The sequence below is a fragment of the Pholcus phalangioides genome, unplaced genomic scaffold, assembly GCF_987345545.1.
Source record: "Pholcus phalangioides strain wild (caught in Gottingen) unplaced genomic scaffold, Ppha-v1.0 ptg000024l_1, whole genome shotgun sequence".
Lineage (NCBI taxonomy): Eukaryota > Metazoa > Arthropoda > Arachnida > Araneae > Pholcidae > Pholcus > Pholcus phalangioides.
This window is the reverse complement of record NW_028301616.1, coordinates 167,603-194,780: the sequence shown is the minus strand read 5'-3', so window position 1 is coordinate 194,780 and position 27,178 is coordinate 167,603. Positions and strand designations below refer to the sequence as shown.

Here is a 27,178-nt window from a genome sequence, read left to right as displayed (position 1 = left end):
CTGTTCAATATGGTTTGAGCCGCAATGAAGTGTAAGCAGGTGGACCACGCTAATTAATATTAATCATTTAAAAATTATGTCAAATTAATTTAAATGCAATTCTCTTTCAATATATCGTGTTCAGGCAAAATGTATTAAATGTTTTTTTCTGCCTGCATGTATGTATTAAATGAAAATGTTTTTTCAAGCTTTCTGTAAAAATGCCTTTTTACAAAGGTTTTTAACAGCTGACTGATGCAAAGATATATTTTGGAAAGAGAGAAAATTAAACTGCCCCTGCAGGGAATCGAACCCACATCCTTTCACTTTCCAGGTGAACGCACTAGACTACAGAGGCAATGAATATCTCAATCTTTCCTTGGAGCTGACATGCACTGAATGGGACCATACATGGACGGTCGGACCTGACTCAGGCCAAAGCTCACAATTGCTGACAATGGCACCAGATGGCGACTTATCTGAAGGGATGTCACTTGCCGCTATCCATACAAAGGTTTTTAACAGCTGACTGATGCGAAGATATATTTTGGAAAGAGAAAATTAAACTGCCCCTGCAGGGAATTGAACCCACATGCTTTCACTTTCCAGGTGAACACCCTAGATCTATCAGAAGATACATAGAAGGCACTAAGATCCACATTGCTTTGGATCACCAGCCACTAAAGTGGCTAATGAGCCTGAAGTCACCATTTGGAAGACTCGCTAGGTGGGCTTTGTTCATACAGTCTCACAGTCTTAAGATAGATTACATACCCGGTATAGCAAATGCACTTGCTGACATTTTGTCCTGGTTACCAAATACACCCGAAGACCCTAGTGAGATCCATAAAATTACAGTGGATTTTCCTGTATTCAACTGTAGTGATATCAGGAAGGAACAAATCAAAGATGATGATTTCAAGAAAATCATAGAGGCATTTGAAAAACATCAAAGAGACACTGATTTTACAACATGGACTGCTTTTGGCTATCTTATGAATCAAGGAGTGTTATTCAGATATGCTCCGGATAGTGAAAACAAGGTAGGGGGCAGAAGGCTAGCAGGGATTTCTTGACAATGTTGAGTCAAAAACCCTGATGGAGTTGATATTGGCCCTAAACCCAGTCCTTGACTGGTGCGTGTAATTTCGACGAATTCTAGTGGGCCCTGCTTAGTCAAAGCCACTTATCTTCACCTCCAAGTCGGGGCCCCCTGGGATCTTGTATGCTAAAGCAACGAGACTCGAACGAAGAAAGTGGTAGCTTCTTCCTTGTGTGATCAGAAGAACTGGAGGAACTCCGTGGGGGATGGGATGGGGTCTCAGAGGATGTCTGCAGTGGAGGGTACAGGTGAAAAACTGGGTTTAGCATTTCCTGGACCGCCAGGTAGTACAGGGGCCCGAACCCTGTCTAGCCAACAGGGAGGCTGCCCTATCAACTGGTGTATAATCCCGCTCGTCCTGTATTACCAAGTGGCACCTGAGTGGGGTAATGCTTAACGATGCGGGGGCTCTCCCGAGGCCACTGCTGCATGAAGGAATCTGGGGTTAGCTCTAGGAAATCTCCCTCTGAGGAAACCCAGGGATACTGGTCACACATTCTCTCTACAAACAGACCATGAATTTGGAAAACAAAGAAAAAAGAGAAAAAAACGCTGGATGCCAATCCCCAAAGCATCTAACCCCTACACCAGGAGGAGAGCCGAAGCACGTGTGGGAAACACCTGTGGAAGCACAAGCGGAAGCCAGGAACCCTGCTGTAGAGGGAAATCAACTTCTCTCGGCCAACGAGAAGAAGAAAACAAAAAGAAACACCAAAGAGAAAGGCATAACCTGGAGAAAGCTCTGGCAAATGTGGCAGAGGATGATGCAAGGAATGAGAAAACCGTCACGCCTGGACCCTCAGGAATTGCATCGGGCACTGTCGAGGCCTCATAAGACAAAGGGGGTCATTCCTCGCAAGCGTGGAAGGGTCCCTGGAAGGGCCAGAATCAAATTTCAAGAAGCCTTGCAAGGACTCTTCCTACAGCAAGGCTACCAAGAAAGGCATCACCCTCAGGGTCCAGGCTAAGGATCCTGAAAGGAAACTGGCTCCAGCTGATGTGTCTCACATTACCAACTCGGTGGAGGACCAGATGCTGGAGGACACTGGGGGGTATTTACCCTCACGTTGATCGAACCATCTTTGGGGAAGAAGGTCTTCGCATTATATGCAGAGACCAGACCACCCTGGGGTGGTTGGAAACAGTAATCAACGGTTTACCACCTCCACCAAATGTTGATGGTCACACCGGGTACCTTGTCCTAGGACCTGGTGATAGACCACCAATGAAAGAATTCTTTGTCTGGATTCCTGGAGACAGGGATCCTAACAAATCCCTTAAACTACTTAGTAAATACAATGAAGATCTGGTGCCTGGCCAACTTCACCAGCGAGCTGTCATCCCGGGAAATTGGGGTAATACCCTGGTGAACGGGGTGGAGCAAGCAATGGTGGAGTGGCTTTCCACCAGATCTTTTACCGTGCATTGTGGCTTGAGTGCTGTCACATTCAGGGAGCCATCTCGACAGCACTGGCCAACAATTTCTACTCAGCGGCCTGAGAAGCCAACAACTCCGCAGGCAGAAGAACGGTCAGCACCCGCTGATGAAACTGAATCTACCTCCAGACCCTTAGATGCAAATAAGGACAATGACCCAGAGATGGAATTGGCGTTGGACCTGGAATATAACACCGGGTCCAACTCTGATCTATCTTAGGACATCTCTGCAACCTCCTTGGTTAAACCTATACACCGAGTGGTATTATTTCACCCACTGGTAAGTAAATTTTATAACATACTATGCCAATGTTATTTAGGCAGATAAATTTACAACATAGCAAGGCTGCATCCTACAACCTTGCAGCTTCCTTTCGCAACCATAATCATTTTGTAGCTCTGATTCAAGAACCATGGGTCAGAAACGGGATGATTATGGGCCGTCTACCCAACTCTTCGTTAAGAAAGAAATGGGGTTTCATCTAAGAGCATGTGTGTACCTTGCCAAAAGTATCCATGCCTGGGCACTGCCACAATTCACATCAGAAGACGTTGTTGCAGTTCTGATAAAGGGTAAAGGACTAAATAAGAATCGCCCTATTATGATCTGTTCAGTCTATATGGCCTATGATCTCAAAATTCCGCAAATGTTCTGTGAACTGGTGGAATACTGCGAACATCACAATATAAGTATGATATTTGGATGTGATGCCAATGCTCACCACACAGCGTGGGGCAGCTCAGACATAAATCAAAGAGGAGAAACATTACTAGAGCTCCTCATGAAAACAAATCAGGTTTGGGCTAACCAAGGGCACACACCAACTTTTCGTACACGGGATCGGAAAGAAGTTATTGATCTGACCCTGGTTTCAATAGATATTGCAAACACGATCAAGAGATGGAGGGTCAGCGATGAACCCTCATTATCTGATCATATGTTCATAAACTTCTACTACGAAGCAACATTTACTCCCACTTTTTTTCGGAATTTTAAGAACACAAACTGGGATCTTTTTAAAAGAAACCTGGAAAGCCAGCTCAACACTCTCGCCAACCCCGGTGACGAGATCTTAACAGTAGATGACTTGGACCACCATGCTGCCATTCTGACAGAGGTGATCAGGAACTCAGCAAATCAGGCGTATCCACTCAAGCCTGACAAATCTAAAGTCTACTCAAAAAATTGGTGGACTAAAGATCTTGAACTCCTCCGTAAAAAAACGAGGAAGGCACACAGGAAGACTGTTAGGACTAAACTTGAATCCAATTGGACTTGCTATAAGGAAGTTCAGAGAAAGTTCAAGAAAGAAATCAGAAAAGTGAAAAATAGTTCTTGGAAGAAGTTTTGTAAAGAGATGAATTCACTGTCAGAAACTGCCAAGGTTACCAAATTGATCAAAAACAATTCCTATGATAAAATTAATGTTATAGAATGACCAGGTGGCAACTATACTGCCAGTCCAGTGGAGACGCTGGAATGTCTTCTGGACTATCACCTAGGTGGACCAACGGAACCAGACTGTGGTGTACAGGCTAGGCCCATCCTGGAACCAGTAGACACCTCAATAGCCAACATGATAGTTGAATATGACAAATGTACCAAAGCCTAGAGGGGATTTTCTCCCTTCAAGTCACAAGGCACAGATGGAATATATCCTATCTTTTTAGAAAAGGGATGGGAAGTTATAGGCATTAAGCTGATTCGCCTCTTCAAAGCCAGCCTAGTTTTGGGATATATACCCAAAGTATGGAAGAGCTCCAGAGGTGTCTTCCTACCAAAACCAGGAAAAGACACCTATTATAAATCATCATCCTTCATAATGATTACATTATCTTCTTTCCAGTTAAAGCAACTGGAAAAACTGATACTCTGGCATCTTCAAGATATTCCTCTCTTAATGGGTAAGATTAATGTGAACCAGCATGGTTTTAATACAGGGTTTTCCACTGACTCTGCTTTGCATCAACTGATTTGGAGAATTGAAAATGCAATTATCAATGGACAATTTGCTGTTGGTATTTTTCTGGACATTGTTGGAGCCTTTGACAACGTTACTTTTGACTCTGTAGATTAACTCTGACTAATAGATTTTAACATTCCACCTATGTTAACTAGATGGATTGATCACATGCTCAGGAACCGAACAATCACTGCTCGTGTTCTTGACGCCCAAGCTGAAAGAACTATCAGAAGAGGATGTCTGCAAGGAGGAATCCTTTCTCCCTTTCTATGGAACATGGTCTTCAGCTCCCTGATCTCTGATCTAATGAAAGGACCAGGATATACACAGGCATATGCAGACGACTTAGTCATGCTCATTCAAGGGCATGATTTATCCACAATGAGGATTCTTGCTCAACAAATTTTAAACTCTGTCAGCAGATGGGGTGACAAACACCAACTAACATTTTCCACGGAAAAAACCAGAATTGTGATTTTCACATGCAACAGAAAATGGGAAATTGGAAACTTAACCCTCAAGGGACAAGAATTAACCATATGTGACAGAGTGAAATACCTTGGATGTCATTTGGATTCTAAGCACTCCTGGAAATCTCATATTCAAGAACGAGCTAAAACGGGCCACTGATATACTTATGCTGTGCAAAAGAATTATTGGAAAACCTGGGGTTTAAACCCTAAAACCACTCAGTGGATTTATACTGCTATTGCACGCCCAATGCTGAGCTATGGTTGTGTGGTATGGCATCAGGCGTTATCAAAGACCTCTTATGAAGCTGTCCTACAAAAAGTGCAAAGACTAACTTGCATTCTTATTACGGAAGCCTTACCCAGCTCTCCGTCCATCGCCCTTGAAACTACTCTTAAGATACCACCTCTGAGATGGTACCTACAAGGAGAAGCATTTAAAACTATGTATAGGATGGAAAGAAATGGTACATGGTGCAATCGACCTTATATGGGATACAAACCTTCTTTCAAAAATCATCTTGACAGCTGTCTACTGGGAAAAGTGGAGATCCCCTCTCTACTAATGGCTAAAGACTCCTGTTCCAAAACAAAAAATTTTACTAAATGCTTCACTATACACATACTCAGGAGAAATGAAGTTGCTCACATAATTGATAGCATCTCAACAGGAGTTATTGAGTGTTACACCGATGGCTCTAGGATTACTGATACTGGGCTGGAGCAATTTTCCGCATCTTTGGAGTGGATCACGACTACCATAAGATACATTTGTATCTAGGCAAAACGTCTACAGTCTTTCAAGCTGAAGTATTAGCAATAGCCATACTGGCTGAAAGTCTGATTACCAAAGGGTATCATGGCAAACAAATTGTTATCTTCTCTGACAGCCAAGCAGCACTATTGGCTCTTGACAACTTTCTCAAGTTTCAACTGTGTGTAAAATACTGCACTGACATGCTGAATAACTTGGCAGCATTGAGTAACAACATCAACCTTTACTGGGTTCCTGGTCACGTAAATTTCCAGGGAAATGGACTCGCAGACCAGATAGCCAAAGAGGCAGCGAACATGAAGCTATCTGGACCTGAACCTTTCTATCCTGTTTCGATGTCAACCATCAAAGGAGATGTCAAACAATGGATAGAAGACAAACACATGCGGCAATGGAACTCAAGGCAGGACTGCAGACAGGCCACGCTGGCCTTGGGAACCCATCTGAATATTGCCAAAAACTTATCTCATTGAACAGGAAACAAATTCGACAGGTTATACAGATCATCACTGGTCATGCTAACCTAGCGAAACACCTACACAACTGTGGCTATACAGATTCACCTATTTGTCCTGCATGTGGAGAAGAAGACGAAACTCCACTCCACTATGTGGGACGATGTTCCGCCTTTACTATCCCGAGAAGGAACTACTTCGGTGATCATCAGGTGACACTAAGTGAAGTTGTTAATGCTCTCAGCATTTACAACCTGGTAAATTTTCTCAATTACACTAAACACGTAAATTCATGGTGAGTTTCAATTCTGCTTTAACTTGAACTTTCATGCATTACTAACTTCATGTTGAGTGCACAGCCATATCTCTGAGACCTCCTCTGCTCCTTTTCTGAAAGGGCACCGCAGACAGGAGCAGTCTCACATGGCTTTACCGGTTGTGGTTTTCCATAATGTCCCATATACAGAGATTCAATATAATGTGGTAACAGATACCATAACTTTCGTCCCCAGAGCAGCCACCAAACTCTGGGTATTTCCACAGAATAATGTTTTTCTTCATTCTCACGTGACCCACAACTCATGTTGAACCACTTGGTGTCAGAGTAATGGGCAAAATTTGCCTAGGCTTTTCCTTTATGGGACGCCAAATGATGATGATGATACAGTTTGTCAGTGCAATAATGCAGCAATTATGCTATATTTTAGACAACCCAAATACTTACCCGTGTATCATCCCCAAGCCAATCCAGTCAAAAGAAAAAATCAAGACCTAAAGCCTTGGTTGGATATGATCATTCATCCTGGTCTGAAAAACTGTCCATGATAAGATTCGCTATGAATACCGCAACATGTGAAACCACTGTCCACACCGCTGCATTTTTGCAATTCTGAAGAGAACTTCGAACTATGGATGTCATTAGTTAGACACGATATACGAGTGATCATTGCTAATGATAACTTCGTACCTGAGATCACCCCTTACCTCAAAAACTTTGCACCCATCATGAGCAAATTAAAAGATTCAATCAGTGAGAAACAACACCAGAGGAAGGGATACCCGGATTGAAATCGAAGAGAAGGACCTGTTTATAATCCTGGTGATCGAGTATGGATCAACCAACACCTGTTAAGCAACTCTAAAGTGCAAGATGAAGTTTATGCCTCAGAGAGATGGGTCATACATTGTTATATCCCAGTGATCTCCATGTACATATGTGGTAGCTAATCCATCTCAACCTCAAGTACCACTTGGAGTGTATCATGCTTCAGCATACTTAGACCTTGCAACAACATTGCAAAGACATCAGTGATGCCTATATGTCGAAGAGGCAGTCCTCCAAAAAAGTCAGATTAATCAGCCCACAAGTCATCGTTGTCATGAAGAATAAACTTTTTTTCTTTTTTGTTGAATATGTATGAAAATGTTTTTTTTTTTCTCCTTCTCATTTTATTACCTTCCATTATTGAAATGTGTTTGTCAGATTTTTGATTATTGTTTATATGCACCGCTTTGTTTATGTCTGAAGATTGTTCCTGGCTTCATACCAAGACTGTATATGAAACCAGAGGGGGGTAGTCTATAACGGTCGGGGCTGTCCGACCCTGTAAATGTTGGTGGCGTCCAAGATCAGCTCTCGAAAAGAGTGCGCTAGAGTGTATCAAAGGAAGAAGAAGCGATTACGGCATCCAGGCCATGTTGTGTTGCAGGTGCTGTTTCTTCCATGTTGTAATGTGTGTGTAAATAAATTGCTTTTCCCAAACACTGTGTGCAAATAAATTGCTTTTCCAAACAGTGTGTGCCTACATTATTGAGAAAACTGGTGCTCTTCCAATACACCATTTCGATCTGAACACTTGGGCCGTCAGGACTTACACAAGTGGTATGGTGAGGTCATTTTGAGCCCATGGAAACTTTAATTCCATGGACTGATGATATAGAAGGAAGAAAAAATGGAATAACTTTACATTAATTTGTCCATGCTAAGGATGCCAAAAATTTTATTTTTTTAATGAACTTTTGGTATAACAAATGCTTGATATAACTTCCATTTTCTGTGGAATGGTTGGGGTTGTTGTAATGAGTGTAGACTGTACAAGGGGTGTATAATTCAAAGCTCCTCCTTTCTTTATGTAGATCAAAATTGTCTATTATCTTCTTTTTAGAACTTCCACAAGATGGTAGTAATGAAAACCAGCAGAGAAACATACATGGAAGTGCTACGTTCACACACTGCAGGTATGCAACATGACTAATTTATACAGGGTTCCTACAATTTTCGACTGAAAGATTTCCCTGATCATCGAATAACTGAATATTTTCTAAAGCATTAAACTGATAAATTATTATCCCTCCCAAAAGTTGCATGTACAGTTGGATCCCGTTATAACAAACTCTAAGAGACCAGAGAAATCACTTTGTTATAAAGGAATCTCAGGTTTTAGCATTATTCATCTGGGGAATTAGAAAAGTTTTCATTAAAACAAGATTTTTACTATAATGGTATTCATTAAAACAGGATTTGACTAATACAATAATACTTATTTGAAAAAAGAACAGCATATCTAGATTTACATTTAATCAGGACAGCAAATGCTATCTCTTTAATCCAAAACAATGAATGATAGTACTCTTGAACATTCAACTGTTCAATTTTGAGATGAAAATTTTTGATTATCCCATTTTCCAGCATGCCAGAAAATAAGAGTTACAGATTCAGAGTAATTCTTAAATATCTGGTGTCTAAAAATTAATTGAAGTGGCAGACTTGAAACTTGTTTCTCTACATCTTAAGGTCCTATCTGTTTTATCATCTTCATTCAAATAGATTGAGCTTCAAGGATTTTTTTTTTGTCTACAACAATCTTGATTTCATATTCATTCTTGCAGCTATACTATTTATTTATTCAATATCGCTTGGCCGAGGCCTATACAAGGATCAGCCTTTATAGCCGCCCTTTGTAAATTCTAAATTAGAAACTATAACACAGTTTGATGAGTTGAATTGAGATATTTATAAAGCTGCAAAGAGTTTTTTATTCTTCAATCAAGTGTGCCAGATTGGATTGAGCTGGGCAACAATGAGATACTTTGTCAGTAGAGGCAATCACCTATGTTTGTGCCAGAGTGTAATGTGGAAGAAGCAGTTAAATTGTGGATTCTGCGCCACCCCCCAGCCTCTAGTTCAAAACCTGGGGCACCAGATCTGCCAGCTTCCCCACTCCTCATCCAGTTGCAGTCCTGGGATTGAGTAGTGTGATTTATCAGCAAGGAAACATTCTAAAATGGGAAAAAACTTTAGTAGTTTGGACAAAGAAAGAAAACTTATAAATAATACTGAGGACCAACAAAATACTGAGAAACAAATGCAAAATCAAACATTCATGGAAAGAATAGCTTGCAACTGAGATAGCCATTTCACAAAATCCAAAAAACATTGATCTGCTCCATATCTAATGATACTTCAATAAGTAAGAAAGGCTGCTTTGGTGAATTATTTTATGGATCTTGTGAGTTTAAAGAAAAATGGTAAAAGATGATAACATTAAGTACAACAAAAAAATCTGGCCTAACTAGTAAAAAAAAAAAAATAGTGAAATTAGTTATTGCATGTGTCGCATATCAGCATGATTTTTAAAGTTTGAATGTTTGATTTTTGTCTAATTTCTGGTAAAGTATGTTAAAAATTAAAAAAAAAAATTATTTGTCTAAACTTCCTTATATTATATTTCTTAATATTAATATATTGAATGTATTCAAGAGATCCCTGATAAACCTCATTTTTCCCCCCAACATTTAAAAATCTGGTGTCCAAACTTTATGAAAAAGTAAACAAGATTGGATGAAAAAACAACTCTAAGATAGCAATAAGAATTAGAGGAAGAAAAAGAAAGAGTATCACCACTCAGTATAAAAGAATATGGTACTGTAAATATAGAAAGAAAACTGAACTGTATAAATAAAAGTGATTGTTAGGATGTGTGTGTATGAAAAATATATACATGGTTCATCTTTTCAACCAGTTTTTTTACAATCTCTTGAAGAAATATTCCAGTGTCTTGAAATTTCCCTCACTTTCAATGACTTTCTTATCTCATCCCTGACTTTCCCTAACCACAGTTTTTTCCCCTGACTTTCCAGGTTACAAATACAAGGTTATAGGGACCCTGTTATATTCATATTTTTTGTTTAAATTTAAATTTTTTTTTTCGATTTCATGATTTGATTTATCAAAATATGAGTGATAGTAACAGTTAAAAACTTACCATAACTATTTTGTAATTTAGCACAAAATACACCTCTGACGATGAAAGCTCCAGCCTTAATTCTGGTTCAGGACAACTAGGTGGTACTGGAGCAGGAGGGAGCTTTTCTAGTCCTCATCATCAACTTCATGTCCAAGCATCTCTATCAGAGGCAGCATCGGCCACACCAACAGCTGCGCCACTGGTGGCTGACCTAGATCCTATATTTGATGAGCTTCGAGAGCGTAGAGAGGAATGCAGTCGTTTGGCAGATGATGTGGAAGCATTGAAAGTAAGTGAAATGAGACAAATATACACTCAGTTGCACTCGACAGACTTTTGGAAACAATGAATGTACCTACAAAGTTCATATTTTCAATTTTTTTATTGAAATATATCCTGTGAAACACACACTGAACCTCATCATAAACTATTGTAAAAAAATTTATATATTTACAATTTGTGAAATCATAAGAAATTAAATGCATTCAAAATGTATATATGTTGTTCTAGATAATTTCTCACAAGTCTTTGAAACATCAGAAAGTGAAACAATTTAAATACAAATACAAATACAAATTCAACGCCACAACAGGCAAATTGCCCAACGAGGTGGCTGACTTAAGAACATCATGGATCCCCGAGCCATTTTTTGGAGGCCCTACCTACTACTACCACACCCCAAATGCACCCCCCCTCACGGCACCTCCCAACGAACCGGTACATGCGGGAATGTGCGTGTACGTGTAGTGCAACCTGACGTAAAGTTGTTTCTGTGTAATGTTTGTTATGTGTAGTGCTGCCATCTGCCACCAGTTTTTTTTTTCTAACTATGAGTGAAGTGTTATGATTGAATGATTTATCGTTGTAGGACTGTTGCTCTCTGTGGCGAGACTTTTTAACGGGGAGAACGGCTCACATTTGCGCCTTGAAGTTGGGAACCACAGAAAACCAACTTCAGCCGACCACCACTGTGGGGTTCGAACCCGGATCCTCGCATCGCGAGTCCGTCACTATAACCACTCGACCACCACAGCGGCAAGACGTGACAAATTTGCAAGACGTGACAAATTTATTCCCCAAAATATAGCTATTTACACTTATTCACAGCAGCGGAAATGCTTTTGGTAGATGTCTCTTCTTCAGAATCAATTTCTACAAACTGACCTCGATTTTATAGACGCATCAAATTTTCGAGAAATTCTACCATAGTACCTGTCTGGGAGAACCACCACATGGAGCTCAAACAAGACTTTCTAAATAAATATAGAAAATTCAAGCATATTTTCACACTTCCGGTTTGGCTCCCACTTGATGGTATTTTGAGAGATTTATAACAAATTTCACTACCGATAATTTTCATAATACTGTCCCCCCCCCCCTAATTCAATCTTCAAGTTGTAATGTCCCTTTAATAGAGTTACATGACCGGTTTGAAATATCCTGAGTTAAGGCAGACAACAAGCAGGAAATAAAAAACAAGTTTGTTTTGTATCACTTCAATTGCTTTATTACATTTAGTTAATAAGTATATTGCATTAAAATCAATTCATTTGTTTAGTTATATTCATTCGTTAAGAATATCTTCCCAAGATGTCTGGAGTTTTTGGTGAAGTCCTTTTTGATGCTTTGAGTTCCAGAGTAAGACAAGGTCTTTTTTCTTGAAGGCGTGAGATGTTGCCTTCGCATCACAGCCGTTCTTCATGTTTTCAAAGCCAATGCCGATCCTGTCTCTGTCGATTCGATGTACTTCCTCGAGGCGATCTTAGAATCCCTCGACGTATTCTTCCGGTGGAAAATGAGCATTTGGCGGTCACCCAAACAGCAGATCACCTGATACCCGAAGATCTCGTCCCATGAGTATCTGCACTGAAGAAACTCTGATGCTCTCATGGACGGCAGTTCAGTAGGATAGCAGGAAAAGAGCTAACTTTTAGTCCCAGTCTTGTTGGTTCTGAGACAGGAACAGCGAGGGATGGTTCTGTTAAATCTCCATACCATCAGATTCTGGATGAAGTGGCGTAATTTGCATCTTTTGCATTCGTAGAAGCTTGCACATGCTGCCAAAAACTGCTGAAGTGAAGTTTCTTCCTTGGTTGGAATGCATCAGCATGGGAACTCCAAATCAAGATACATAATTTTGCACTAAAACTTCAGCCAGCATCACTGCTTCTTGATCAGGAACGGGATACGCTTCTGGTCACTTGATAAAATAGTCCATCACCACAAGTATGTATTCATGGCCATCATGAGTTCTGAGTAATAGTTCGAGGATGTCCAGGGGGGATTCTTTTGAATGATGCACCAACGTTGTAGCATTGAAGGTGGGCCGGGTGCATTTTGGATGACCTTTGCGAATGGCACAAGCATCGCAACTCTTGCACCATTTTCCCCCATCAGTCCTGGACTTGTCCCAGTAGAATCGTTCACTGACCTTCTGAAGAGTATTGGTTATGCCGAAATGTCTACTGATCGTGCTCCTGTGCAGCTCATTCAAGACATCTTTCGCACGTCCTCTGGGTAGGAGGAGTTGCCATCTCAATATCTTTTCATCCTCTAACTCCCATTTGTTGTACAGCACACCATCTCTCATTACCAGGGAGTCCCATAGCGCCTAGTATATTTTAGTCATCAGACTGGAAAAGGTGACGTCTTGCCACGTTGGTTTATTCCCAGTGGATTTCTTCAAGTCTATTATTTGTCTATGTTAGGATCTTCTAGTTGGGATTTCCGTGTGTTCTCACCGCTGCAAGGATCATAACTTGAGATGTTATTTCTCTCACTTTCGGGTTCACCGGCCCGTGCTTTTTCTTCTGCCTTGACACAATAACGAGAGTCCTGTGAACATAGTCTTCTTGATAGAGCGTGAGCATTTCTCCATGTGATGCGCCCTCTGATGCTGGATCTTCATGTCGTACTCCTGCAGCCGTTGCATCCATCAAGCTACTTGACCATTGGGGTTCTTGAAATTTAACAGCCATCTCAATGAGGCATGGTCATTGCGGAGAAATTTCAGACCATAGAGAGGTAGTGAGATGGAAATGTTCTACGGCCTTGGGGGCCATTCAAGTATTACGTAAGCAAATTTTTGGCCATTTTTGACCCCCTCCCCCCCTTGTCAGCAAAATTTCGTCATCAACTCTGCCCCTCTGAATCCTAACTCATATTTTCATAAGGGGTGGTTGATTACGTAAGGGTCATTCCATTTCAAATCACCCGGCAAAATGCCAAAATGACACCCATAGTCTCCGATTTCAATGATTTTTTTTTTATTTGTTGCATTTACCATCCTTATTAACTGTATGAAATATTATGTGCATATCTCTAAAACTTTTTGAGAAAAAAAATGTTGAAATTTATCAAAAACTGATGCAGATGACATTTCCGAGGCTCAATTTTTAAGCGGCATTGTTTGAGAAAATAAATCATAACTTTTTCAATTTTCAATATATTCAAGTGAAATTTTCACTAAAGTGTTCACAAAAACATACAGAATATGAATAAAAATAATTCATACACTTACATTTGAAATTTACATGTAAAAAAATTATGTAAACTTTGTTTTTGTGGGATTTTTCGTTAGAAAAAATACAATTTTTCAAACGTATTTTTAGACCAGAGGCACAGCAGTTACCAAAACAACTTTTATTTTAAATTTCTCCTAAATATATGAAGTAAAATACTGGAGAAAAAAAATAATGGTTTTTTGACCGTTAATATGTTTATTCTGGCTCGCAACACAAAATTCATCGAAATAAGACTGGATCGTTCCGATTTCAAATCATTCAACTAGATACTGAAATGCAACCCATCATCCCAGATTCCAATTATTATTTTTTATTTATTGCTTCTACCATGCTTGTTGACCATGCAAAGTTTCATGTACATATCTCAAAAACATTTTGAGAAAAAAAATGTTTTCTAACCTCACGAATGACGTCTCTTAGGCTAACCCCATTCAAGCAATATTATTTGTGAAAATATATCATAACTTTGCAGATTTTCAATATATTCAAATGAAATAATTTCCACTAAAATGCTCACAAAAAAAATGTAGATTATGACTAGAAAAAAAATTTAAACCTTTGCATTAAAAAATTAGATTGCAAAAAAAGTTGAAATTTAATTTTTGATTCTTTTTATAATAAAAACACAATGGCTCACCTTTGCTTTTTCATTTACAAAAGCTCTCCTGTTTTTCTCACGGCATATTCAGTGACATTGAACTCTTTTTTTTCCTTGTTCCCATTTCTTAAAGCAGGGGCCAGAGTTAAAATTTGCCCCTGTTGTGATGGGTAAATTGAGTCTTATTTCTAATTAACTTTATCAAAATATTCATATTTTCTTTCTGTTTAATATCTTCATTATGGTAAGTGTGCTTTGAGATTCATTTTCTGGTAATTCTTCAAAAACTTTACAAACATTTGATTTTAAAGTGTTGTAAGCAGATGCAACTTTTCTTTTGGCATTGTTTGACTTGCACTGTGGAGCTACCGTATGAAGTTTAATTGGTGACTCTTCTATGTTCTGTAGAGATGAATTTATTTCTTTAAGTGCTTCTTGTTTAATAATTGACATTTTTCCAAGTTACTTCTCTACATTACTATCACTGTTTATCTCTTTACAGTATTGAGTTTCTTCATTTAATTTATTGTTGTTTATATTCACTGTCTCTACAGGCGTGGCATATTTTTCGCCCTGGAATTGATTTTGTACAACCGTTTATTTCATTTATACATGAAAAATACAAGTTTACTATCCTTAAACCTTTTGTTATTTTTTTTCTTATGACATTTTAAAGGATTAAAGCATGCTTCCGGATATATTTCATACTTTGAGAAAAAAGCTCTATGATGCTTAAACACACAGTAGATAAATGTTCAGAACTTGCTCCACTCCTCAATATTGATGTCCGATGGATCCAATGATGTAATGGGTAACAGATTTTACACTTTTGCATAACACTTTTTATGACAGTCAGATCCAGTTTTTTTTCCAACACTATAAATTTCAAGTGTCTTTTCTGACATTTTCCTTTATTTCCAAAATGATATAAAATATTTAGCTCAAATGGAAATTGTGTTATCATAAGAAAAATTTGCTAACCCTGGAGTAGGCTACTTTATGGAGCACATTCTCTGTCTTCAGCAAGATCATAATTGAGACTTGCATCATTGGATAGGGGGCAGTTTAGTTCCAACACTTTTGTTTTAGTTTTCACAATGAAGCAGCAGCAGTGACTTTATCATCACCTGCTGGGATGATAAAGTCTTATAATTAAATAAGACACCAGCTGCCCTCTGAAGGACAAAGACCAGTGTGCCATAGTTCATATCTTCACAGAAGCTATTATTATTTTTTACAATCATCATCACAACAAGAAACATCACATCTTATATATCACCACCAGGCATTATATACATTAGGTTTTCAATTCTACTCTCTTCCATCTGCCTCAGCTACAACAATTAGGTTGTAGCTGATAATTTCATTCTTTGTGATTTAATGCCTCATATTCTGGCTTTTTATCAGCAATTTTATATTATTTCTTGGGAAAAATATATAGAGGCTTGTGTTAAACATTATAATGTAGATTTTTTTTCACACAAGTACAACCATTTCATATTTATCATATACATTAAATATATGTTTATTAAAATATATGCTGTAAAAATCAAAGTAATTAAAAAAAAATTTAACACTGTTGTGGTAAAATAACTTTATAATTAATCATGTTAAAAGCTTCAAAAATTAATCTATATATATGATTAACATTATCTGGATTTATCAAATACAAAATAATTCTTAATGCAAAAATATATCAGATTGCAAAAGTTTGTCTTTGTTGCATCATAAGAAATATTTATAGATCAATTAAAAGTGAAATTAATTATTTGGAATTTTAACACTTCTAAGAATCTGAGCATGAAGGTTTAATTTGAAAAATTATTTTATTCACCCAAAACCTTTTTTTTTCACCAACTCCCATTTGGCACATTACATTAACATTTCTAATTATTTCATGAATTCATTTAATCCTAGAATTTTAAAATTTATTAATTGTTTTGAATTATTGCATTAACCACTCATGAAACTTAATTTAGTGAATACTGTAATAAATGTATAAGCGTACATGAAAAATAAAATATAAATTTCTTTTTACTAAGCATGAATCATTATATTAAGTCAAAATGTACAAATATAATTAATGTAGTCATATAAGTACAATTGTGTTTTGTTACTCAAATGTATTAACTGTCAAAATAATGTTTACTTTTCTAGTCTTCTTAATATATTAATAGGATTAAATTTAAATAAAATTGAAAATTCATGCTGTGCATCCAAAAAAAAGTGTTTAAAAAATTGTGTCAAAAATAAATAAATAAATAAAATTTAAATGACTTTTTCCCTCTAAGGTTTACATTTTTTCTATTCATAATCTGCATTTTTTTGTGAGCATTTTAGTGGAAATTTCATTTGTATATATTGAAAATCTGCAAAGTTATGATATATTTTCACAAATAATATTGCTTGAATGGGGTTAGCCTAAGAGACGCCATTCGTGAGGTTAGAAAACATTTTTTTTCTCAAAAAGTTTTAGAGATATGTACATGAAACTTTGCATGGTCAACAAGCATGGTAGAAGCAATAAATAAAAAATAATAATTTGAATAATAATGAATCTGGGACGATGGGTTGCATTTCAGTATCTAGTTGAATGATTTGAAATCTGAACGACCCAGTCTTATTTTGATGAATTTTGTGTTGCGAGCCAGAATAAACATATTAACGGTCAAAAAACCATTATTTTTTTCCTCCAGTATTTTACTTCATATATATAGGAGAAATTTAAAATAAAAGTTGTTTTGGTAACTGCTGTGCCTCTGGTCTAAAAATACATTTGAAAAATTGTATTTTTTCTAACGAAAAATCCCACAAAAACAAAGTTTACATAATTTTTTTGCATGTAAATTTCAAATGTAAGTGTATGAATTATTTTTATTCATATTCTGTATGTTTTTGTGAACACTTTAGTGAAAATTTCACTTGAATATATTGAAAATTGAAAAAGTTATGATTTATTTTCTCAAACAATGCCGCTTAAAAATTGAGCCTCGGAAATGTCATCTGCATCAGTTTTTGATAGATTTCAACATTTTTTTTCTCAAAAAGTTTTAGAGATATGCAAATAATATTTCACACGGTTAATAAGGATGGTAAATGCAACAAATAAAAAAAAAATCATTGAAATCTGAGACTATGGGTGTCATGGCTGGGTGATTTGACATGGAATGACCCGTAAGCATTATCCAAACCCCTCTCCCCCTTGTCATCAAAAGTCAGCAAATCAGAAACCGCCCCCCCCCCCCATCGGTGATGACGTAATACTTGAACGGCCCCTTGACGATTGTGAACCGCTTCTTCCTTGTGAAGCAGTAATTCCTCTCAAGCTTGGACAAGCTTTTGCTGAAGTAGGCAGTGTTCTTTGCTGTCCACTTCTTGTGATAGAACAGCTCTGACCCTGTTGTTACTTGCGTCCATGTCAAGAATGAATTCCCTCTCTGCTCGTGGAAATTCCAATATTGGAGCTGATGTTAGGGTTTGTTTTAGTGACATAAAGACCCTTTCGCACTCATCGCGAGAATTTTTATTTGGCTTCAGTGAGTCAATGGAGGAGTCTCACTATCTTGGTTTAACCCTACATCTATCTCGCTTTAAATCTACACATTTTTCTCAAAATGATTAGAAGTAACAAGAAAGATTTCATTTTCAAAAAATATTTGCCAAGTCCCAAAAAAATTTTTTTAGAATTAAAACACAAGTGCAAAAAAATATTAGATCTGAGCCGATCAACGATCACATTTTTCTAAAAGTTCAAATTCGAATTTGTCATATGATCGTAAATTTTCGACCAGATATAATATTTCTGACTAGATTGACTATAGGAACAACACAAACGATGTTTGTGATCGCTCGTTTTGAAACACGAATTTGTAACGTGATCACAAAAATTCAAACTCGAGTTTAAGATGCGATCAAAATATTGCGATTTAAAAATTGTCATCCAAAATCAATGAACTGGATCGGTCGAGCCCTCAGATTTAAATGAAATTTTTATCTTGCATTTTCCAGTTCATTATTAAATTAAGTCCAGTGTGATCACATTGAATGGATGACAACAATGAAAGGAATTTGTCATTCGTTAAATAATAAACATTTATTCTGTTAAATATTAGAATTTATCACAACATTTATACAAGAAATTATCATAGTTAGCTTCCTCTCTCAAAACATTATATTGAAACAGTAAAAAAACACTCTCACCGCTATGTCCAGAAATTTATGTGCTATTCCACATCGTTCTCAAACCAGTCCAAGATATCACAATTAAGCTTTAGTCACTTATGCACCATGATCGGAGAAAACCCCAGAACCGGGATCACGCGGGTTTGCATCCTGAAGTGTCCGTTGTAACCACAGGCCATCCACTGCGCAGAAAACAGCAGGAGGCGGACGTCAAGTGAAGCCCAGAGGCAGCCGGTCTGGCTACCGATGATCAATCCACACAATCGACGAGACCATGACGGCTTTTGGCCATCACGTGAGAACAGGAGACGAGACAGGTGCCTTTTTAAGATCAGTACATTGTTATAATTGAGATACCACCTGGCGTACGGCTCAACAGGGCGAGACGCCTTAGACTAAGTAACTGTTTCGATGACACAGGAATCAGCCAGAATTGAGCATCTCTCTGTGCATCTGCTATTTATATGAGAGCGTTCCCATAATGCCTCATGACGGAACTAGTCACAAGGCCGAAGGTGCAGTACTGAACTTGTATATAATTTACATATCTTCATGAGAGAGAAATAATATTGTAGAAAAATATATATCACAGAATCTGGCAACATAAAATAAACATGGCAGCCGATCGGCGACACATGATCTCTCTGATCGATCCCGGAAACAATAAAAGGTGAGACAATTCAAAATGTATTAAAATGACTAGATTATCTCAGCCACCTCGGTGGGCATTTTGCCTGTTGTGCCATTATATTTGTATTAAGGACCATTTCTGCAGGGGCTTAAATGGTAATGTTACAGTTACAGTGGCAGCAGATTTGTGCATCTCTTCCACAAGGCCCAATTTCATCTGTCCTAGCACAGACACGAGTTAGTTCAGGTGTTCTCGCATCTCGTCCATCTCCATTCCGCTTGTCTTTACCATTCAAGTCCTTGAATTATCCCACTTCTGACACAAAATTGTTCTGGATAACGTCTTAGAAGTCCTTGAAATAATCATAGGGTGAAACAATTTGCAGGACGTCACAGATTTATTTCACAGAAAACAGCTATTTACACTTATTCACAAGCAGCGGAAGTGTATTCGACAGATAACGTCTGTTCTTCAGAATCAGTTTCTACAGACTGACCTTGTTTTTATAAACACATCAAATTTTAGAGAAATTCTATTGTAGTACCAGTCTGACAGCACTACTGCATGGAGGTCAAATGAGACTCTCTAGATAAATCTAGAAAATTATAGCATATTTTCACACTTCTAGTTTGGCATCACTCCCACTTGACGGTATTTTGAGGGGTTTATAACAAATTGCACTACCTATAATGTTCCTAACAATATATTTTTTCTAAAAGGCTTTTGACTCAAATAAAGAAGTAAAGGATCAATAAAAAAGACATGTAATTGACATTATAATAGAGTTGAATAAGTCAATACCTTGTTGGAAAACCTTTAGGCTGTGGAACTATTTAGCATATCTCTGGCATGGGCACAATGTGTTTGTGTCATAATCAGTGTATATATTTTTTCACACATACATGAAATATACTTTACAAATAAATAAAAATTATAAATACAAATATATAATATACAAATGCACAATTGAATCACAATTTAACCCTACTATCTTTGATCTCAGCACAAAATAACCAATAAGATATGATATATGCTGTCAGCAAATTCATTGAATATATATAATGCGGGGGAGGACATTCAGAAAACTTTTCAATTTTTTTTGTCATGAACAAACAAGAGAATTTATCAGACTTACAAAAAGGAATGATCACTCTGTTCACACATTTTTTTGGCATGCCAGAAAATGATGAGGTTGCCAGAAATTCCTGTATTTCTATCATGCCAGAAAAATCAAACTATTTTTCAGAACTTGATTTGCTTCAGTCTGGGGTAATTTCATCATCTTTTTTCAAGGTGTTAATAACCCGCTTTCATTGGTAGAAAATTCAACGTTTCTTTATGTAGTTCATCTTCTAAATAAAACTTGGCATTGAATGACACCAATACCGGCACAGCCTGGAGGTCTCAAGTGTCAGAGGTGCCTCATGATAATGATATGATATTTGGAGATAATTTTCAAGGGTATGTCTTGCATTGGGCTAATAATAAGCAGGCATTTCTAGTCAGATGGGGAGGGGGACTCAGAAAAATCACTTTGCCTGCGAGCCCATAATGCTTTTAAGACAGCCCTAAATGCTATTTATAATTTATCATATTTCATAGAGAGAAAGACAGTTAACTTGTAATAAGTGTATCTTGAATTCTGTGTTAGACTTATGAATAAAAAAATAGTTAATTTAATTAATGATGTTGCTATTACAGAACCAACTGACGCAAGAGTATGCTTATTTTAGCCAGGCGTTGCTTGAAGAGCGTTACAGATATGAGGTTAGTTGATTACTCTTCATTTACATTAAATTTGTATTATTTGTGATTGAAATCATCATTATGCCATAAAACCTTTCCTGCAGTACTACTTTTATTACAGAGTAAAGTAAAACAAGCCCATAAAATATATAATTCATCGTTATTATTACAGTCAAACTCGATTATTACGAGAGAAAAAAAACCTATTATATTTGCTTTTGTATTAGCCACTATGGCTAAAATTCATGAAAGAATAAAAAATATTGTTAACACCATAATGGGATGTCAGGATATCCTCAAAACAAATTGTTTTCATGTTCTAATTAATATGAAACAAAATATAACTTAGATGGAAAGCATAAATCCACACGCAGAGGCTTATTTTTATTTATCTCTTGTTGCATTTGCAAAGATATAGATACCTATAGATTATGATCAGGGTTCGCACATCCTTACAAACTCCTTAAAAACTCCTAACTTTTCATTTCCCTCTGGAAGGGCCCTTACTCCTTACTTTTTGCAGCCACGCTTGAAAAAGTCCTTTTTTTTTTCTCTCTGAAGGGATGATCTTTCTTAGAATAGGCATTCCCCATGGTGATGAATAGCATTGCCTAGAAAAATAAGAGGAAGAAAAGAGAAAAAAAATGCTCTCCCCCTTTGTAATAGGAAATGTGAAAGCAGGAGATGGGATTGGAACATCCAATGGTTGTGCATACCTGCCAACCGTTACGGTTTTGTCGTATTTAGTAAATTAATAAGATTATACGCTTTTGCTTCTAAAAATGTGATTTTTTACCGAATCGCGAGTTTTGACGTGTTTTCCTGCCTATGTCGCAAACTGGTCAGCGTTGGAAATCAATTGTCCGTAGAACGACATCACTCCGCTGAACCAGTAGCCGAAAATTCCCCCATGCCCAGTGGTGAGAAAGTTTTTACTTATGCGGCGAAACGGTGTCTCGAACCTCCTATATTACGCAGTATACTGAGTGCAGACCTCGCTGCTTTCCTATTTTTCCTACTATTTTCCTACTTTCGCCGCAATCATCTTTTTTTTACTGCAATTCTCTCCTACTAATCCTATTTTATCCCTCCTTCCCATTTGCTTACAGCCAATAACTCACTACGAAAATTCCGAGAAACCGCAAAATGTCACTGCTTTCCACAGTTTTTTTGACGTGTTTTATTCACATTACAACTCGCTACTGAAAAAGAAGAAAGAAGAAAAATTTCAGTTCCACTGGAGTAAGGGACGACGACAAGCGTATCTTTTCGCAGCCGCGCCTTAAAGAGCTAAAAACTGAAGTCCAGTGGGGAAAGGGAATCTGTTTTGCAGATTGGTTGCTGTAAATAAAAAGGCAAAAAAAAAAAGGGGGGAACAGGCTCTATCCACACACAAGAGATTCTATGAGAGACAATGGGTTTATCTCTCCTGGGATTCCCGTAACGAGCATTCATCCCTGAAGCCAGGTTTTCCTAGGAGTAGGCGTTTTGTGCCACGTGAACCTAACTGGATCATTTCGTGTCGGCAGTAATGAGTTACATAATGACGTTACGCATTTGATTTGCGTTTTCCAAGCATGGCGCATCGGCTCAGGACGGCTATATAGTATATGACCCTGGCGTCATCTACTCTATCGGCTGCATGCTCCGGTTTAAAGGGAAGAGATACAACACGAAAATGAAGGGAAGATCGCTGAAATGCGCGCCACACGACGCTTAACTCCTCTAGAAGCAGTCTGCCAATCACGCCCGACGTGAAGCGCTGTCGTGAGCCATATTGCGCTCTGTAGGAAAACAGTCGTACTGTTTTTCATATTGATGAATAGACGCCGTGTCGCGCTGGGTGATTCACGTTGCGCGCGGCATAGAAAACCTGCTAGTAAAACCCGGCTTTTACAAGTGACAGCTCGAGCCACGTCTGGTTTTACAGGAGGGGGGGGGGACGAGCCGATCAGCCGCTATAGCTGAACCCACTTTTTTTCACCTTCAGAAAATAACTTTCAGGTATCTTTATGTTAGGGGTCATTCAAGTATTACGTCAGCATGGATGGGGGATTTTCGATTTGCTGACTTGATGACGTGGAGGGGGGGATGATGATTACGTCATCAACCACCCTTTATTAAAAATATGAAATATTCTTAATGGCGTCTTACTCGGTGCGCAAAAAACGAGTAAAACTTTTCACTAGTTTGTGGACACCTGAACTAACATTCTCCCTATTGAGTCTCCTACAGAGCCACTCTAGTGATCTTCAAATACTTAGCAGATCCAAATGCTCTGGAGCTGTGCAGCGTGTCATATAAGTGATCCGGGATTATGCCGCAGATCACTTAAGTAATCTGGGAATGTGGCGCGGATAACTTGAGTGATGTAGAACCGCACTGGTGGCAGGACCAATGCTCTAAAACTTTGTCACATGTCACTCAAGGGATCGCTTAATGTGCCACAGATCGCTTAAATGGTCTGGAATTGTGCCACGAGTCACTTGAGCGATCTGTAAATGTGTCACTTGGTTCATTGTTACAAAAATAGATTTAGGGACAGGCCACATAATGCCAGGGCCACATTTGGTCTGCACAGGCCGAATGTTTACCGCGGGTCAAGGGTTACCAAGGGCTTAGAGATGTAGGGTCGCAATGAATTTCGTGAGCAATTTCGGGTTCTTAGCCTTCAAATAGCATTGAAATTAACAAAAATTGATTATAATAGCATATAAAGATATTTTGTTTCGAAATTGTAAAAAATATTTTTACAATTCTTTTAAAAAATATTTTGTGGATTAAAAAAATAAAGTTTTGATCATCTGGGAGGAAGCCCCCAATTCAGATTCCACCAATAAGCATTAGGAGGAAGGGGGCAGAGCGCGGACAGGGGGAGGGTGAGAGTTTTGCTGATTTTTTTCTAATAAGAGGGGTGAGTTAAAAATTGCTGAAAATTTGCTGACGTAATACTTGAACAGCCCTTTATTTTAAAGCATACGTGTGCTCAACACATGGCCTAAATGTGGCCTGCCTCAAGTGGCGCCGGTATACTTACAGATGAATTAAGTGGCTCGTGGCAAATTCTTACTTCAATTGAGCGGCCTGCGGCACATTCCCAGATTGTTTGAGTGAGTGATTTCCGGGGGGAGGGGGGGTTTCTTTCTTTCAAACCAAGCACAACTCAGGTCTATTACCATCTATGGGCAATTTACTATCTAGGAAGTTGTGCTGGAAGTGTGTGTGTGTGCCTAGAGTTGCTGCAAATATAAATTTTGTAAGAAAAATCTGTCGGCTGTGGTTTTTATTTCGAATAATTGGAGGGGGAATGAATATCACTTTTAGAATTTTTATAATTTATGTGATGCTGTTATGAGTTATATTTTTGACTAATACTTGAAGGTTTTAGAACACTTTGGAGACAACAGAAAGCATGTATGTGGATTGATTATTTTATGAATTCTTATGATGCTGCGTAACAAATCAAAACTTGTAATTTTTGAACCACTTCTACATCTATATTTTTGAGAAGAGGGAAAGTTTGTTTGCAAATTAAAAATAAATTTGCATATGTGCCCCGCCTCATTTTTTTGCTGTAAAACTTGTAAGTTATGAAGTTTGCCATGACTCCTTAAAAACAGCTTGAAACTCCTTAAAAAGTCCTTACTTTTCATTTTGAAAATTTTGTATGAACCCTGATGATGAATGACTGGCGGCAAAATAAAATGCTTTCCACCCTCTTGCTAGAAAGAGGGCCAAAATCAAAATATGATGCTTATATGTCACTTACCACCATAAAGTTCATTGGGCTAATAATAATTCTTTGATAAGCACTCAACTTGATTTTTGATTGGAGTGAGTTTAAAAGTAGTCAAGCTCTACTGCATTTGTGCAGTTTTCATAAAAGACAGATACACAAAAAAAAAACTCCTTCCAAATTAAAAAATCAGGGTTCGTACGGTGCTTAAAAACTCCTTAAAAAGTCATTAATTTTCATTTCCTTTTTAAGGGCCCTTAAAAACTCCTTAAAATCCTTCCAACTGTTTCTAAAAAGAAAGTCGCCTTTCCCCCGCTCTCGATTTTGTCTCTGAAAATCGGATTGTGGTAACTGCAGCTCCTTATTCAAATTATCGGCCCCTCATTGGGCTTTTCATCGTGAAACCCTAATCATATCCTTGATCAGCTGAAGATGGTTTACTCTAGTCCAAAAACCAACCACGGTTTCTGTTTTCAGAAAAGAAAAGAAAAAGTCTCCACTGCAAGCAGCAGAAATTACTATGGTTGATCGTCATTGCGTCAAATCCCGATGTTTTGTGGGGAAAAAAATTAATTTCATGCATAAGAGCTAGTCTGCCAAAATATGAGAGTTAATTTGTAAATTTAGCCAAATAACGAGTGTTAAATCGCCAATGTCGCCAAATAACAAGTGCTAAATCGCCAAACATCGTGTTGAATGTCCTTAAATTTGCTCTTATTTTGCAACAATTTCTTTCTGAGTGCAACTGAAAAACGAGAAGGAAAATTGAAAAACTTAATTTTAAAGAATTTGTGTATGTGTTAATCCACTTTAAGCGAGAGATAAATAAAGAGTTGCTGCAAATATAAATAATTTTGTAAGAAAAATCTTTGTCAGCTGTGGATTTTTATTTTGAATAATTGGAGGAAAGGGAATGAATATCACTTTTAGAATTTTTATAATTTATGTGATGCTGTTGAGTTATATTTTTGACCGAAACTTCAAAGTTTTAGAATACTTTGATGACAACAGCAAAGTATGTACACGCCACCCCCCTTTTTTTTTTTTGCTGTAAAACTTATTAACCTTTTTATTGCTGTAAAAGTTATGAAGTTTGCCATGACTCCTTAAAAACTGTTTGAAACTCCTTAAAAAGTCCTTAATTTTTATTAAGGAAATTTTGTATGAACTTTGAAAATGTGCTTGCATTAACTTATTTTCATTTTGAATACTCATAAAAAGCCTGAAATTCCTAATACAGTTAACACTAGAACTACGGTACTTTCGGAATATTTAGAACCGTGGACTGGGTCAAATTGACCCAAGCCGTGAAGAAATAGTGTTTCATAGCAAAAACAGGAATTTCTTTTCAAATTCCTGGGTTTTTCCCTACAGTCACTCAATGTTGCTTCATTGTGTATTCATAACGGGAAACAATATTCGTTTATGAATACAAAATGGGCTTCAAAATTAGCTAAAAAATGATGTAATTCATTAAAAATAAGATTTAGTATACATTATTTACACTGTTCATTGCAAAAACTTTTTCAGTAATCCCGCAATATGAGAAAGATGTAAAATAAGCACGCCAAATTAAGTATGAGAAAGTCTATAATATTATTCTGTCAAATAAGTATTGATTTCTTACTGATAAGTAGAATTTATGATCAGCAGGTTTTTTTTTTATTATTCTTGCACATTCACCACATGTTGAATTTGCATGCAAAAATTAACAGTTTTGTTTTTGTTTCCACATTTTGATGTTCGACATCAACTCGTTTATTTATTTATTTTTTTTTTTTATGGCTCGTGAAGTGTTACTTGTTCAAGAGCCCACAAATGTTTCCTCTTGCGCAAGGGAAATATGTACGATGAACGTAGCTCTTCAATAAGATTTTAGAAAAACTGCATTCGAAAAATAGTTCTGGCTTTCCGTACTGCTCTTTACAAAATACAGAATTTTCTTATAGTGAGATCTAGGATGCTGTAGAAAACTTGGACAGGCCACCCCCGTGATGCAACCTTCACCGAATATTTTATTAGACTTTCATCTGAATATTAGACTTTATGCTCAGAAATAATCAGATTTTTATTTTTTCTAATTTTTTAAATAATTTCAGAGGCTGGAAGAGCAGATGAATGATCTGATTGAGCTACACCAAAATGAAATTGAGAATTTGAAGCAAGGTTTAGCAGATATGGAAGAAAAAGTACAATATCAGAGTGAAGAGAGATTACGGGATGTTCATGAGCTTTTAGACAACTGTCAGACAAGGGTAAGATTCTCTAGAGAAACATTGAGATATTATACAAATACAAAGCCACAACAGGCAAAATGCCCACCGAGGTGGCT

General features: G+C 37.5%; 1 protein-coding gene across 2 annotated transcripts in view; it reads left to right on the top strand.

The window, feature by feature from the left end:
- Nucleotides 1–27,178, top strand: part of LOC149068531 (transmembrane and coiled-coil domains protein 2-like) — a 106,893-nt gene that overhangs the window by 67,394 nt on the left and 12,321 nt on the right. For both annotated transcript variants that reach the window (XM_089251350.1, XM_089251352.1), the window contains exons 8-11: nucleotides 8,348–8,420; nucleotides 10,469–10,718; nucleotides 21,066–21,131; nucleotides 26,946–27,101. In XM_089251350.1, coding sequence (XP_089107476.1) covers nucleotides 8,348–8,420; nucleotides 10,469–10,718; nucleotides 21,066–21,131; nucleotides 26,946–27,101 — 545 coding nt within the window. The remainder of the gene's footprint in view (nucleotides 1–8,347; nucleotides 8,421–10,468; nucleotides 10,719–21,065; nucleotides 21,132–26,945; nucleotides 27,102–27,178) is intronic.